Below are 15,621 nucleotides of genomic sequence, written 5' to 3' on the forward strand. Positions count from 1 at the left end.
TTTATTATTTAATTATTATTCAATTTAATTTAATTTATTTATATTATTTATCAATTAATTATTTATTATATTATTTATTATTTAATTGTTATTTGATTTAATTTATTTATTATATTATTTAATTCATTATATTATTTATTATTTAATTATTATTCAATTTAATTTAATTTATTTATATTATTTATCAATTAATTATTTATTATATTATTTATTAATTAATTAATTATTTATTTATTATATTATTTAATTTAATTTAATTCTATTTATTGTTTAATTGTTATTTAATTTGATTGATCTATTTATTATACTATTCATTTATCATTTAATTATATTTATTTAATTTAATTTTATTTATTATATTATATTATTTACTTATTATTCTATTGTTATTATTTAATTTTATTTTATTTATTATATCATTTATTATTTAATTGTTTAGTTTTATTTATTTATTTGTTATATTATTTAATTTTATTTTATATTTATTTAATTTATTTTATTTTACGTTTACTATTTATTTATTTTATTTATTATTTATATATTTTTTTATTATTAATTATTATTTATATATTATTTAATTATTTTTAAAAATAAATAAACAGTTGAGTTTATATTTACCTGTTCTTTTATTAGTGTTAAGTTCTATTTTCTATTATTATATAATTTAAATACATTATATTTTCGTTTTCTTATATTTTCTATTTATTAATTTAATAATTTAGTTAATCATTATTCTATATTTTCAATTCATGCAATTTTCATGTAATTTTATATATTTTAGTTTCTTTATTTGAGATTATTAACAAATATTTTTAATATAGTACATTTTAATCTGCTATAATAAGAATATAATTATCTTTAAATGTATACTCTTTTCTTAAAATAAAAATATTAGTTTAGTACAGTTTATAAATGAACTTCTAGAACTTTATAATTGACTTTTTTTCTATGTTATTTTCCCTTTTTTTCTTTGAGTAGAGATATTTCAACATAATTTATAACATGTTAAATATTTTTAATATTTTAAATAAATATTATATTGTTTTACTAGAGGTATTTTCATATTTAACCAAAGTAAATTTTATTTTTATATTTTGTTACATATGCTCAATTCATATTTTTTATTTTCTCATAGCTTATTTATAATTATTATATTTATTATTTATTGTCTTAATATGTGATGATTTTATATATATTCTTTTATTTTTTATTAGAAATTTTTATCCTAACTTTTAAGCAAAAAAAAAATTATTTTTTGTATTTTTTAGAACTCTTAATACTTTAGACATTTATTTTGTATTATTTCTTAACTTCATAATTCCGTATAATATATATTTGTAGAATTCATATAAAAAAATAATTTTTTTTTTTGGCTTAGATTAATTTCCTTTCCTTTTAATAGTCATACATTTTCTAATGATTGATGAATATATTTAAGGTATATTTGCATAAAAATAAAAATGAAGGAAATTTTTAGTATTTCATGTGCCCATTAGTTTTATTTTTATATAAAGTGACATATAAAAAATAAATATCTTTTTAAGTTTTCATACCCTCTTATATAGTTTAGTTTATTATTGTTTATTGTTGTAAAAAAAAAAAACAATTGTGTTACATTTTTAAAGAACCCTCTTTTTTACGTTAATTAGAAGATATTAATAATTAAAACTTTTTTATTTTTAAATAAGCATTTGTCTAACAGTCTCATGGATTTATACGTTTTTCTATTTTTCTATTTGTTTTGATATACTCTTTAGATATTTGAAATATGAAAAATTGAATGTAATTATAAGAGTGCCTAAAATAAATATAAATTTCAATTAAATACAATATATTCCTAATTTTTCTTTAAAAATTTTTATTTCAATTAATTTTTATCTCAAATCCATGGCAATTTATATGCATATTTTAGAGAAGTCAAAATTAGAGGGATGTAATGTATAGGAATGGCGGAAAAAACTACATAAAAATTGGGTATATTCTTGGATAAATGAATGATAAGATAATGAATAACATGTTTATGACTTAATGCTAATTTTTCTTCATTAGTGATACAGGATTTTTTTTCTTTTATCAAAAATTAAGATGAATACATGATCACATAAAAAATATCACTAATAAACAATCACATTTCTTCTTAAATCTATACAATATTTAAAACTTTCTTTTAAAATTTTTATCTATATTATTTTTCTTTTCCTTTTTCTTTATTTCCATTTTTAAATGTAAAAAATGATCTACTAAAGTTTGTTTATCGTTAGTTTATTTTAACTAGTACTATTCTAGTCATAAGAATGTCTTGGATATACCTCTATTAAAACTTAAGTCCATAGCATATAATATGCACAAATTTAATACAACAATATGTATGTACTTAATTTACAATTATTTATATATTTTATATATTTATACCTCTTTTTTACTATTTTTATCAAGAGAAAAACTCTTATTAATATGTTTCACTCTTTATTATTTTTTATTTTATTAGAATTAACTTTTCTATTTAAGATTACAATATGACTCTTCATTTTGTCATATGTAATAAAAAGTTTCATAATAATTCAAAAAGGAATGAATAAATCGTTGTAAGCAATTTATGACTTATAAACAATTTGATCATCTTTAAAATAAAAAAAGCCTATGAAATGATGTGAACTTTATAAGAACAAATTTAATTAAACAAAATATTTGATTAATAAGACATAATTATCTTACATTTAACTATTAAGAAAGTTTTCAACTTTTTGCTAATTTTTAGTTTTTAAAAATAAATTTTTCTAATAAAATTCTCAAAGTATCTCATTGCATTAGGGAATATAGAACTTTTAGATGGATTAATAGCATTATTTATAATTACACAGAGGTCAACATAAGAAGAAAGATTTTACTATATAAATTTTTTATCATTGTAATATAGGTAAAGGACATAATGCAGTTAATATTTTTTGAAAGGTAAATATAATACATTTATTCAAATAATGAAATATTCGGTTTTATAGAACTTATAAGATATTATTAAAAACAATAATACATTTTCAATTGAACCAATAATAAACTTAGATTATATAAATTTATTCCAAAATATTTATAAGCAGTTTCTTTGAATTTAAGTAAAATTAATTTAGTATAAAAAAAAAATTTCAAGAAAATGTAGTATACATCCATTGTTCCTGTACTAAAATAATTTTTTTATTTGAATGAACAAAATAATAGATATATTATCTTTTCTAGGTTATTAATTTTTATACATCACTTTAACAATGAGGTATTTTTTATTAATAGTATTTTTGTTACATCTAAGTAGTGGTATTAGGATTCGATAAAAAACTTTCTAAAAATTATCGTTTATACCTTGATTATTAATGAAGATATTTGTTTTAAAAAATATATATTTTTTTATTTATAATACTATATTAAAAAAGAAATTTTATATTTTCTAGAACAAATTCATCTAAATTTCAGAAGTTATAATTTTTACTAAATTTTTTTTTGTAAGAAATAAAGTTTTATTTTACAATTAAGAAAAAAGTAATTATTTATAATAATAGCAATTTAATTTGTTTGTACTTTTTTTAAGACAACTTACACAATTTTTAAATTTATGATTTTCGTTTGAAAAATAAAACTATTAGAAGTGATAAATAAATATAACAATTTCTTTATTATATTCGTAAATATATACATGTTTTAGAGTTTCATAGACATGTTAAAATAATCAAAGTATAAGCAATTTATTCATTTAAAAAAAATATATTTGAAATAAAAATGAATGTATAAAAAGAATTAAAAAGAGTTTTTCTGTATATATTATTTATCTTTGGATAATTTCCCCTTATAAGTATATGAATGTGTATACAAGTGTATGTAAAGTTATGACTTCAATTTATTTAGATGAAGATCATTAGTTCTATAGCGTATAATATTTTTTTGCTGTGAACAGCTAAAAATATACGGATGAATATTAAGGGTATTATCATCCATTTCCTTGACTTTCCTTTTGTGAATTTTCTTTTAAACACAAATATTTGATTTATACTCATAAATAACCGAAATTCATAAAAATTTGTTATTTTAATTAAGTAAAAATTCTAATGCAGAATAAAATTGTATAAAAAAAACATTTGAAATGTAATATTTACTTTAAGTTACCAAACATTGTCATAATAATACCGCAAATACATTTTTTCTGAAGATTTCATTAATTTAAAAATAAACGGGTTATATTTAATAACACTTATTTATGTTTTTATTTTCCTAAATATAAAAATTAGACAAAAGTTGGAATTATATTTGTTAATGTAACATATTAATACTGTTAAAATATAAAGAGCATAAAATGCATACTTTTTAGTTTTAATTTTGTTTAATTATATAAGCAATTTACGAACATTTTAATAAAGAATGTTGCATCAGAAAAAAATGAAACATTCAAAGGTATACATTTTATAAATTATGTATGCCAAAATTTGTTTTTTTAAAAATGATCTAAATTTAATAGAGATATAGCATATTTTAAAAAAGTTTCAGCATGAAATAAAAATTATTTTTTTATTTTATAAAATAAGCAATTTTTTTGTTAAAAAAAAAAAAAAATAGTTTGTAAAAATAAATGATGCATGACATTTCATTTTTATAATCTAAGGAAAGCAATGCATTCTTTTTTAATTAATGTATTTCTTATTCATTTATATATATTTTTTTCTTTAAAGAAGATAAAATAATAAAAAATTTATTTATATATATATTATATATTAATTTAAAAAAATATATATATATAAAAGTAAATTATTTTGTAAAAATACTTTTATTATTTTTTTTGAATCATATATATAGACATAGAAGTATCAGATCATAAAAATTGCTTTTACATATATAATTATAAAATCTTATTAATTTTAAACTTCCAATAAAAGTATGTTTTTATGTTATATGTAATAAATCCAAATATGTAAAAAGTTAATGATTATAAATATATTAAAACATGAATTTAAAAAAAAAAAAAATATTAAAAATTATAAAATTAAATTTTTTAAAATATGATGAAAATAATGCACTACAAAGTATGAGTGTTTTGTTGATTATGTAAAAGAAAATAAAGGTAAAAGCATAGTTTAATAATTTTTTTCTAAAATGAATTAAAAAATATATTTTTGCATTTAATATATATTTTTTTAGATATACAAATCAATTTAAAATTTTATCTCAAAAAATATTTATATATGTTCTTAATAATGTTATATTATTTTAAAATGTTCAAGTGTAGCAACTCAAATATATATGTGTTTTTTATATAAAAAGTTTACATATCTAAAAATTTATATTTAACAAAAAAAAATTAAAAATAAATACAAATATAAGAGGTCTTAAATGTCGTATTTATATTTATATATATTTAAAAAAAAGGAAATATGTAAAAATCAAATACCTAGAACATAAATCTACTGATTTTTTATGTAACTTTAATTTTTTTAAGAATTAATTTTTTAAAAATATTTTAAAAAAATCAGAAGTAAAAAAAAATTGTATATTCATTATCATTTTATTTGTCGAAATATTACTGCATTACAAAAAAAAAAAAAATTACAAATTTAAATCAATGAGAAAATAGTATGCTTAATTATTATATATGACGTTTAACAATGTATAATTACACTTTTTTTTCAACAAAAAAAAAATAATATATCCATTTTAAATATATATATACATGATTTTACATAATTATTTACATGTAATATTTTAAAATTTGTGCTTTAATATAAAGATTGGAATAATTGTTAAATTTTTAAAAAATCATAATTTTATTCAATTTTTTTTTTTTTTGATTTATTTTGCATGAATGTGTTTTAATGCTGCTCTCTTTTCGTGTGTTTTTTTTTGAAAAAAAAATATATATTGGAAAAAGTCTATTTAAAGAAAAAAAAAGTATATTGAATATTTTTTCAAATATTATTCCTTTTTTAAATGAAAAAAAATATATATTAAAAAAATTTATTAAAAACATACAATTTTATAAAATTACATAAAATAAAAGTAAAAAGAAAATAAAAAGAAAAGCTTTAAAGTAAAAAACATTGATATATTTGTAAATTTTATTAATGTATGAACAAATTTATCTCAAAAAAAAAAAAAAATTTAAAAAAAAAAATAAAAAATATTGTTTCAAAATGACTAATGAATTAGAAAAAAACTCAAATGAAAGTGTCATCGAAGTAATATCTATTGATGCTGAGTCAGGAACTCAGGAAGAAAATTTTGAAAAAAAAAGTAGTAATGATGGAATAATTAACGACGAAAATATATTCTCCGATATTTCAGAGAGAACTGAAAATTCTTCTGTGCACATGGATCATGAAAATAAAATACTGCAAGAGTTTTATGATTTAACAGAAGGAAAAAATAACAATGATGAAATTATATGCATAAATTCAAATTCAGTAAGTCCTAGTAAAGGAATAAATGTAAAATCTTTAGAAGAAAATGAAAAAAAAGAGGAAAAAAGAAATATGCTTGAAGAAAAAGAAAAAAAAAAGGAAAAAAAAAAATGTTTAGAGGAAAAAGAAAAAAAAGTAGAAAAAAAAAATTTTTCAGTAGAAAAAGATCAATATGTTAATTTAGACATCGAAACATATTATAATAATAATAATATTAACAATTATAATAATATAAATCATAGGAATAATATAATTAATGATATGAATAACAATAGGGATAATATACTTAATGAAATTAATAATAATAGGAATAATATACTTAATGAAATGAATAATAATAGGAATAATATACTTAATGAAATAAATGATAATAGGAATAATATAATTAATGAAATGAAGAATAATAGAAATAATATAATTAATGAAATGAAGAATAATAGGAATAATATAATTAATGAAATGAAGAATAATAGGAATATTATAAATAAAGAAATTAAGAATAATAGGAATAATATAATTAATGATATGAATAATAATAGGAATATTATAAATAATGAAATAAAGAATAATAGAAATAATTTAAATAATGACATATATTATAGTAGTAATAATGGAAATAAGAATAGTGGTGCAAGCAGTAATGAAAAAGAAACAGTTATATCTATTTTATGTCACATATGTTCAGATGTAATGGAAAAATCAATCTTTAAAGATCATCTATTTGCACACACAATAGATTCTATACAACATAATCAAAGAAATTATACATGCGAAAGGAAAACTATCTTAGATGATGATGTTTATGAAATAAGAAATAAAGAATGCAATGACTTTAGTAGATTTACAAAAAAGCAAAGTAGAAGTAGTGCACAAAATTTTGCACTCAGTGGTACTAATTGTTCATATAATGATTTGGATAAAATGTTTGATATGAATAATAATATTGAACAAGCTAATTTTTTCAATATGATTTATAATTATAATTCAAACCTTGATGATTTTAAGGATAACTCATCTAATAATAATAAAAGAAATAATCACAATATAATAAATAATGCTATATATACCAATGATCATAATAATAATAAAGATAATATAATAAACAATTTCTATAACAATACAAGTGCAAATGATATAATCGAAATTACGAGTTCAACAGAAAATGAAGTGAATGATATATTATCAAATAGTATTAATATTGATGATAGAGACATAGATGTAACAAAAAGCATAGATAATACAGACAATAAATTAGAAGAAAGTAATAATAATGATAATGGTTTATCTCCATTAACAGATTCAATTTCTTCTATTTTTAATAATCCAGATACATCATCATCAATTAGTAGTTCTGTCATTAGTAATAATGCATATAATGATATAAACGAGGAAAGTTCGAGTAGTATTGTTAATAATATAAATTCCATGATGAATTGTATACAAACTAGTATAAATAAAGTTAGAGAAAAATCTAAGAGTAATATAAATAACTTAAATAGAGCTATAAATAATGATGTAAATAGAAGTGCAAATGGTGTAAGAAAAGAAGAAAACAATTCAACAAGTAGATTTGCAAACAATACGAATTACAATAATGCTGATAATATATTAAATAGGAAATTAAATAGAATATACAAAAATTTACATAATATACATAGAAACATTAACGATGTATTAGACGATAATTTAAATTATTTGAGAAATAGTAATATTAATAATATGAATAATAATAATACTAGTAATAATATTAATAATAATAATACTAGTAATAATATTAATAATAATAATAATAATAACATTATTAATCAAAATATGAATAATAATAATAATAATAATAATAATACTAGTAATAATATTAATAATAATGATAATAATAATATTAATGACATTATTAATTATAATATAAATAATAATAATAATAATACTAGTAATAATATGAATAACATTAACAGTAATGGTGTAAATACTACAATGAGAACAAGTACCAGTAGTACAAGACAAAATAATTCTTCTAATGTGAGTGATCCATTAAATAATATAACGAGAACAAGAGCACAACAGTATAACAGAAGTTTCAGTACTATTTTTGAGAATCAAAATAGATTTTCACTTGAAAAATTTTCCACAGGTTCTTCTATTGGTTCATCGCCCAGCTATAGTTCATATTCTTCTAAAAAATCTCATCAACACGATTCTCGTAACAAATCTTCAAGGATAAATGATCTAAATTATTTATATTCTAATTTAGTTGAGAGGTACCCTTCTATTTGCGAAAGTACTTCATTTTCTCATTTTGATAATAATACTAGTAATATTTGGCCCTTAAGAAAGGTAACAAATGTCAGTAGAAGTATAAATAATTGTGCTTCAACAAATCCTGTACAAAATACAGAAGGAAATAGTTTAAACATTAACTCTAATAACTTTAGTTATCGTAGTTCCAATAATAATAATTATACAAATATGTCATCTAGAAATAACATAACAAATTTGAATAATAATGAAAATAGAACCATTAGACATAATATAATTAATAACGCTGTAACGGTAGATATTACTGATCCCTATGTAGATGATTCCCTATTTTTAATCACTAATGGAAATAATAACAATTCTAGTAGAAATAATAATATTATGAATACTAGTAGAAATAACCATATTACTTCTAATAATAGAAACAGTAATAACAACACTACCACTACTACTATTAATAGAAATAATAATAGTACAACTACTACTACATTTAACAGAAATAATAACCATGTTGTTTCTTCAAGTCCTGCAAATAGCAGTTCAATTAATTGTAATATTATTAACAACAATACTATAAGAATATCTGTGAATAGTTCGGGAAGAAATTTAACTAGTCAACAAGTTTCAGCAAGAAATAATGAAGGATCTAGTGGGAATATGAATACAAATACAAGACAAAACATTTATATTTCTAGTCAAAGTGAACATGAAGAGACAAATAGTAATTCTAGTAATTGTCCAATATTAAAAGAAAAAAATGATTTTTTAATTGTTTATTTTGATATACACAAAAATGAACATAATAATTTAAAACTTTGTTCTATTTGCTATGAAAATTATGAACATAAAGAGGCTCTTATTTTTTTGCCATGCACTCACAATTTTCACAAAGCGTGTATAATTAAATGGATTAATAAGAAATCAACTTGTCCTATTTGTAAAATAGACATTAAACATTATTAAAACGAAAAAATTTATTTTAACATGTTGTTAATAATAAATTTATTTTTAATTTTTAATTATATATATATATATCTTTATTAAAAAAAAAAAGTCCCCCGCAAATTTTTAAATTTACTTTTTTTAAGCTTTTATATAAAAATTTTTTTTTTTTTAATTAAATACATTGATGCTTTATTTTAAATTAATTGTTTTATTTTTACTTTTTCATTTATGTTCTTTTTTATTTTTATTCTTCCATTAATTGGGCATTTTATCTTACTGTTTTCAGTTTTTTTTTTAATTTTTTTAATATGTTATTGAAATTTTCTTAAGAAAATGAAAAATTGAACATTATAATAATTTACTAAAATTACACATATTTAAAAACATTTGTGTTAACTAAGAAACAAAAGTTCAAAATTTTATTTTTATAAATCAATATATAAAAACTATAATAAAAAAATAAAAACGTTAGCTGAGTTATATATATATTTTTAATATAAAACAATTTATTTTGGAAATAAGGTCATTTGTTCTCTTTCGAAAATTATATATAAAAATATATGCTTTCTTAAATATGTTATCACAAGATAATGTAAAAGGATAGAAGTTATTTACTCTCTTTTCTTATTATACCAAATTTCGAGGTAAATTTAATTTTTTTATTTATTCATAAGCATACGTTATGTACTCACTATCTTAAACATAAACCAAAAAAAGAAAAAATAGAAACAACAGTAGGAAAATTACAATACACATATATATTTTTTTACTACTTTAAAATATTTGATACATCAAAAAGAAGAAAGGTAATTAAGTAGAATTAAAATATATTTCTATTAAAACTAAGTTTTTTTTTTATAACTATTTGAGTAAATATTCAAAATATTTGGAAAAAAGCTGTGTCGAATTAAGTAAATATATATATATATATATATATATTTTGTTACATAAATAAATATATTTTTAATTTTGATGTATTCTCTATAATTTATAGTATGTTAAGATATTTGTTTTTTATGAAATATAGAAAAAAAAGTGGGAATGCTTACGCTTAAAATGTTTTCTTAAATTTAATAAATGAATTTTTCTATTTTTGAGAAATTTTAATTCTGTAAAAAATAATTATGATATTTTTGTAATTTTGTTAAATTCATTACTATTTTATAAGCAATTTTATTTATTTTAACTTAAGCTCATTTTTAAAAATAAAGGAATAAATAAAACTTAAATGCAAAAAAAAGTAATTCAAGAAATTAAAAACAAAATTTCATTTATATGATTAAAAAAAAAACAGATATATTTTGCAAAGGGTGTTATCCTTACAAAAAACAAAAAAAAAAAAATCTCAAATTTCCAAATTATGATAAAGTTTTACTTTTAAATAACGTGAAATTCATGTTATTTATGTTTTATAGTTTTGTTTTTATTTTCATTTTTCTTTTTTTCTATTTTTCGTTTTTTCCTTTTTTCTTCCTTTTTCTTTTTTTTTTTCTTTTTCTTTTTCTCTTTTTTATATTTTATAAGTTCTCTTATATGTTCATATTTATTCATGTTTTCCTTTCTTTTTTTATGTTCATGCTTAAATATGTCTACGTCACTTTCACATAAGGTTTTCGTTTGTAAGAAATTTTCTTTTTCGTCATTATAACAGTTAATAAATACACTATTATTTAACTCGTTTGTTTTATTATTTTTTAAAAAGATATTTTTTTGTCTATTTAAAAACCATTCATTTTGACTAATTTTTATTTTGTCAAAGTCTGATATGATTTTTGCATTATTTTTTTTATCATATATGCAATTTACTCCATCAAATTTATTATCGTTATATATATAATGGCCCTTTTTTATTAAATATTCTTCATGCATTTTTTTTCTTCTATTCATTTCTTTTTCTTCTTCAATAAACAGATTAATATGCCCATTGTACTCAATTTTAACTTTATTATTATTTACATTATTTTTTAGCTCATTTATATTGTTTTGAAATAAATATTCATTTTTTTTCCTTTCTTTTTCTTCTTCTTCCTTTATAAGTTTATTTTCATCATAATTAACTTTATATTGTACATCATTCCTGTAGATATTCCATTTTTTTTGAGGTAATATATTTAGCCCTCCATGGCCCCCCATAAAAAAAAACAAGTTTTTTTTTCTTTTTTATTACACTAGAAAATTACTTGAAAAATGATTCATATGTAGTTTATTTTTGCTGATGTTTTATTTCATTCTTCTTTATTTATTTCAGTCTTATTTTTTTTTCTTTTTTAAATAATGATTTTTTATTTGTGTAACGAATATTTGAAATACGAAGTTGGAATAAAAATAGATTTTTTACTAAAAAATGTTCAGTTATTTTACAAATAAAATTCCTATTTTAAATTAAATATTTTTTTTATGCAAAATATTTATTTCATCTGATTTTATTTTTAACAGAAAATATTTTATGCTATATTAAAATTTTTTTCAAATAATTTGATATAGTTCGTTTCAAAATTTGCATACACGTAAAAAAGTTTAAACATTTTATAATAATTAAATAAAAAAATATAAAGTATTGAATTGTTATTTTTTTTTTTTAATGAATAACTTGAGTTTCAATTCTTTTTAGAAAATGCAAATATTTAAATTTTTAAGAATTTTCTTTTAATTAAAAATGTTTTAATTAAAATTATGCTGCATATTAAGCATTATCTTATTTATAAATAGCAATGCTTTGTATATTTCTTTATAATTCGAAGACAATATCAAATTAAAAAAAAATATATGAATAATTTTCTCTTATTATAATGTATTAAAATAGAAAACAATTCTGTAATAATTACATATTTGTTTTTAATATGAAGTATTATAATATCTTTGGTTTTCAAAATATATATGATTAAAAAAAATTGTGCATCTTTTTAAAAAAATTTAAGTGTGATAAATTTTTTTTTTTTTTTGTATTCATTAACTATTTTTTGTTTTATATAATGTGTGTATAATTTTAAAAAATTTTATGATTCTTTAAATTAAATAATGCAAATATAAAAAAATAAAATATGCCAGAAAAAAAAATATACATAAATAAAATGAAATAATTATGAAAGGATATAAAAATATTAATCATGGTTTCTTTATATCATTGATAATAAAGAGTGAAAACATATTCATATGAAATATAAAATTAATAAAAAAACTGTGATAAAAAAAAAAATAAAATAAAATTTTTAATATAGTGAGAGTACACAAAAAACATAGAAAAAAAAGTTATTTATCCATACTACTACTCATATTATTTGGAGAACTGGATCTGATAACAGAAAAATCATTATCACCACAATTTTGACAAATATAATAATCTTCTATTTTAAAACCATTTGAATTAACAAATTTACAAGCTCTACATTTAATAATAAATTTTTTATCAATTTTTGAATTGATTCTTTTTCTTTTTCTACTTTTATTTTTTGACTTACTTCTATTTTTATTAAATAAATTAATTTTTCTATAAAAATGTAAACCTTCATGATTTGATGATGTTGAATTTGTTTCACTTCCCATTCCTTTTTTCTCTTCATCTTGAAATGTTTTAAACATGGGATTTTCGCATTCATAAGCAAGACGTTTTTCTAAAATATTTCTGAATTCATCGGCATCAATTCTACATGTTTTTAATTTCTTCAAGTAATGTTGAAAAGAATTTTTGTTATTATAAAAATCATATAATCTTTTATGTTGCCCGCTTTGACTAATTTTTTTATTAAAAGAGTCGTTATTATATGTTTCGTCATTTTCATTAGTCTGTTTATGATTAATATTTAATTTATCATTGTTCACAATATTATTATTTGTTTTTAACTTAATTATACTTCTGTATTTTTCTCCTAATATGTTTTTTATTTCGTCCTATAAATAAAAAGAAAAAAAGAATGTTAAATAATATTAAAAATAATAAATAAAATGCAGTATTATCGAAAAAAAGTGGAGTGAAAAATATGATGTATATATTATTTTTTAATTGGTTAATACCTCATTTTCATCTAAAAAGTTTGAACTCATTTTAAAATTATTTTGATGTCATTTAAAATATATTCAAAATTTCTTAAAGATGAAACAATGTATATAATATTTGATAACAAAAAAAAAAAAAAAAAATAGATTAAACTCGTAAAATATTAACCATAAAGATAAAATTATATCAAGTATTTTTTTTTTAAAAAATTCTGATTTAAATAAGGTTTTTTAAGTTTTTTATATAAAGCTTTTCAGTTTATTTCATTGAATGAATAAATTATAAATCTTTATTTTTATGTATATCTTATAAATTTTCTATTTTTTTTTTTTTTTGTAATTTTTTTATTTATATAAATTTTTTTTATATCTTTTTTTTTTAAAACTTATTTAAATATAAAACGTACGAGGTTTACCTCTTTTTATAGTCATTTTTTTTTTTATTTTTTTTGCATTAAATATATTTAAAAAAATTTAATAAAATAATTTAAAATACTTACTATTCTTAAATACCAAGATATTATAAAAACATATTTTAATTTATTAAATAGCAAAATACGTTCAAACAATTTATATTAAAATAGCATACTAAAAAAATTACCGTTCTATTTTAAATATAATGTGGTATCTTAAATATGAATTTATATATGATTAAAAAAAAAAAAAAGGCATATTATTTTAAAAAATATAAAATAACAAAATGTATATATATATATTTTTGTTTAATTCTCATTACAAAAAAAAAAAAAAGAATAATATGAATTCAACAGTTAAGTAAAAAAATACATATATATTTACTATAATAGAGGCTTAAAATTTTTGTAAATACGTAAACTTTAAATCAAAATAATAAAAAAATATTCATAAGAATAAAAAAGAGGCTTAAAATATAATTGTACGAGGACTATTTTTTATAGTATATTCATATTTACTAAATACTTACACATAATTTATATAAAATAAAATGCTTATAAAGTAATAATAACAATATTACAAAAAGGAAAAGAAAAAAAGAGGTACAGGCATTATTTTATGCTATTTTATCGTATTTTACTTAATAATTTTCTTCATATTATTTAAAATTTTTATTTTTATTTTGTAAATTTATACATTAATTCGAATAAACCCAAAAAATAGATTTTGCTTAAAATTTTTTTTCTTACTTTTTTTTAATGCAAGGTTTTTTTCTACTTTCTTTTTTAAAAGAATATTTGACGATTGACTAATAAAATAAAATTGAAAGATAATATAAAAAAAAAGGAAAATCTTTTTTCTTAATCTAATTTTTATAAAATATTCAATTTAAAAAAAAAATCTCGTCATTAATTTTTTTTCTTTTATTATAATATTGCCTTACGTGTTAGTATATAAGTCTTATACAATATATCAATTTAACAAAATATATTTTTAATTAAAACAATATATTAAAATGGTGTGTGAGAACAAAAGAAATTATTTTTAAGGTGTTAATAAAGTTACTTTTTTTTTTTTTCACATTTCTATATAATATTAATAATACGTGTAAAAATAAAGTATTTTATTATTCATATGCACATATATAGGTATAAATTTATATTTTTGTGCATAAAGTTTGCTATTGTTATTTTATTTTTTTTTTATTTAAAAAAAAAAATTTTTAGTATTTTGTGGGGAAAAAAAAAAAAAAAAAACTAAATAAATAAATAAATAAAAATAAGTGTAAAATTATTGAGTTATATAGAATAATATTAAGTAATTTTTTTTTATATTTTTCAATAATATATTTTAGTACTACATTTCTTATAGTTTTATACATAGATATTCAAAGTTTTTTAAATTTAAATAATAAAAAAAAAAAAAAAAAAATAATTTTTTTTGTGAGTAAATTTCATAATATGAATTTATAAATTCTACGATTTCATCCTTATTTAAATGAAGATTAAGTCATTTATATGAAATATATATTAAAGGACTTAATAGCTGTTATTACCAAAAAGTAAAGAGAAAAGTAAAATTTTTT

General features: G+C 17.3%; 3 protein-coding genes across 3 annotated transcripts; 1 reads left to right on the forward strand and 2 right to left on the reverse strand.

Moving 5' to 3' along the window:
• Positions 1 to 6,164: 6,164 nt before the first annotated feature.
• PRELSG_0820900 (zinc finger protein, putative) lies at positions 6,165 to 9,647 on the forward strand (the record flags this gene model as incomplete). The annotated part of the gene is made up of 1 exon (XM_028676283.1): positions 6,165 to 9,647. The coding sequence occupies one exon, from the start codon at positions 6,165 to 6,167 to the stop codon at positions 9,645 to 9,647; it is 3,483 nt and encodes a 1,160-aa protein (XP_028532788.1).
• A 1,380-nt stretch (positions 9,648 to 11,027) lies between these two features.
• Positions 11,028 to 11,762, reverse strand: PRELSG_0821000 (conserved Plasmodium protein, unknown function; the record flags this gene model as incomplete). The annotated part of the gene is made up of 1 exon (XM_028676284.1): positions 11,028 to 11,762. One exon carries the CDS (start codon positions 11,760 to 11,762, stop codon positions 11,028 to 11,030), a length of 735 nt encoding a protein of 244 aa, XP_028532789.1.
• Positions 11,763 to 12,878: 1,116 nt separating this feature from the next.
• On the reverse strand, positions 12,879 to 13,670 carry PRELSG_0821100 (conserved Plasmodium protein, unknown function; the record flags this gene model as incomplete). The annotated part of the gene is made up of 2 exons (XM_028676285.1): positions 12,879 to 13,517; positions 13,641 to 13,670. 2 exons carry the CDS (start codon positions 13,668 to 13,670, stop codon positions 12,879 to 12,881), a joined length of 669 nt encoding a protein of 222 aa, XP_028532790.1.
• Between the last annotated feature and the right edge of the window lie 1,951 nt (positions 13,671 to 15,621).

The sequence above is a fragment of the Plasmodium relictum genome (assembly GCF_900005765.1).
Source record: "Plasmodium relictum strain SGS1 genome assembly, chromosome: 8".
In the NCBI taxonomy this organism is placed as follows: Eukaryota; Apicomplexa; class Aconoidasida; order Haemosporida; family Plasmodiidae; genus Plasmodium; species Plasmodium relictum.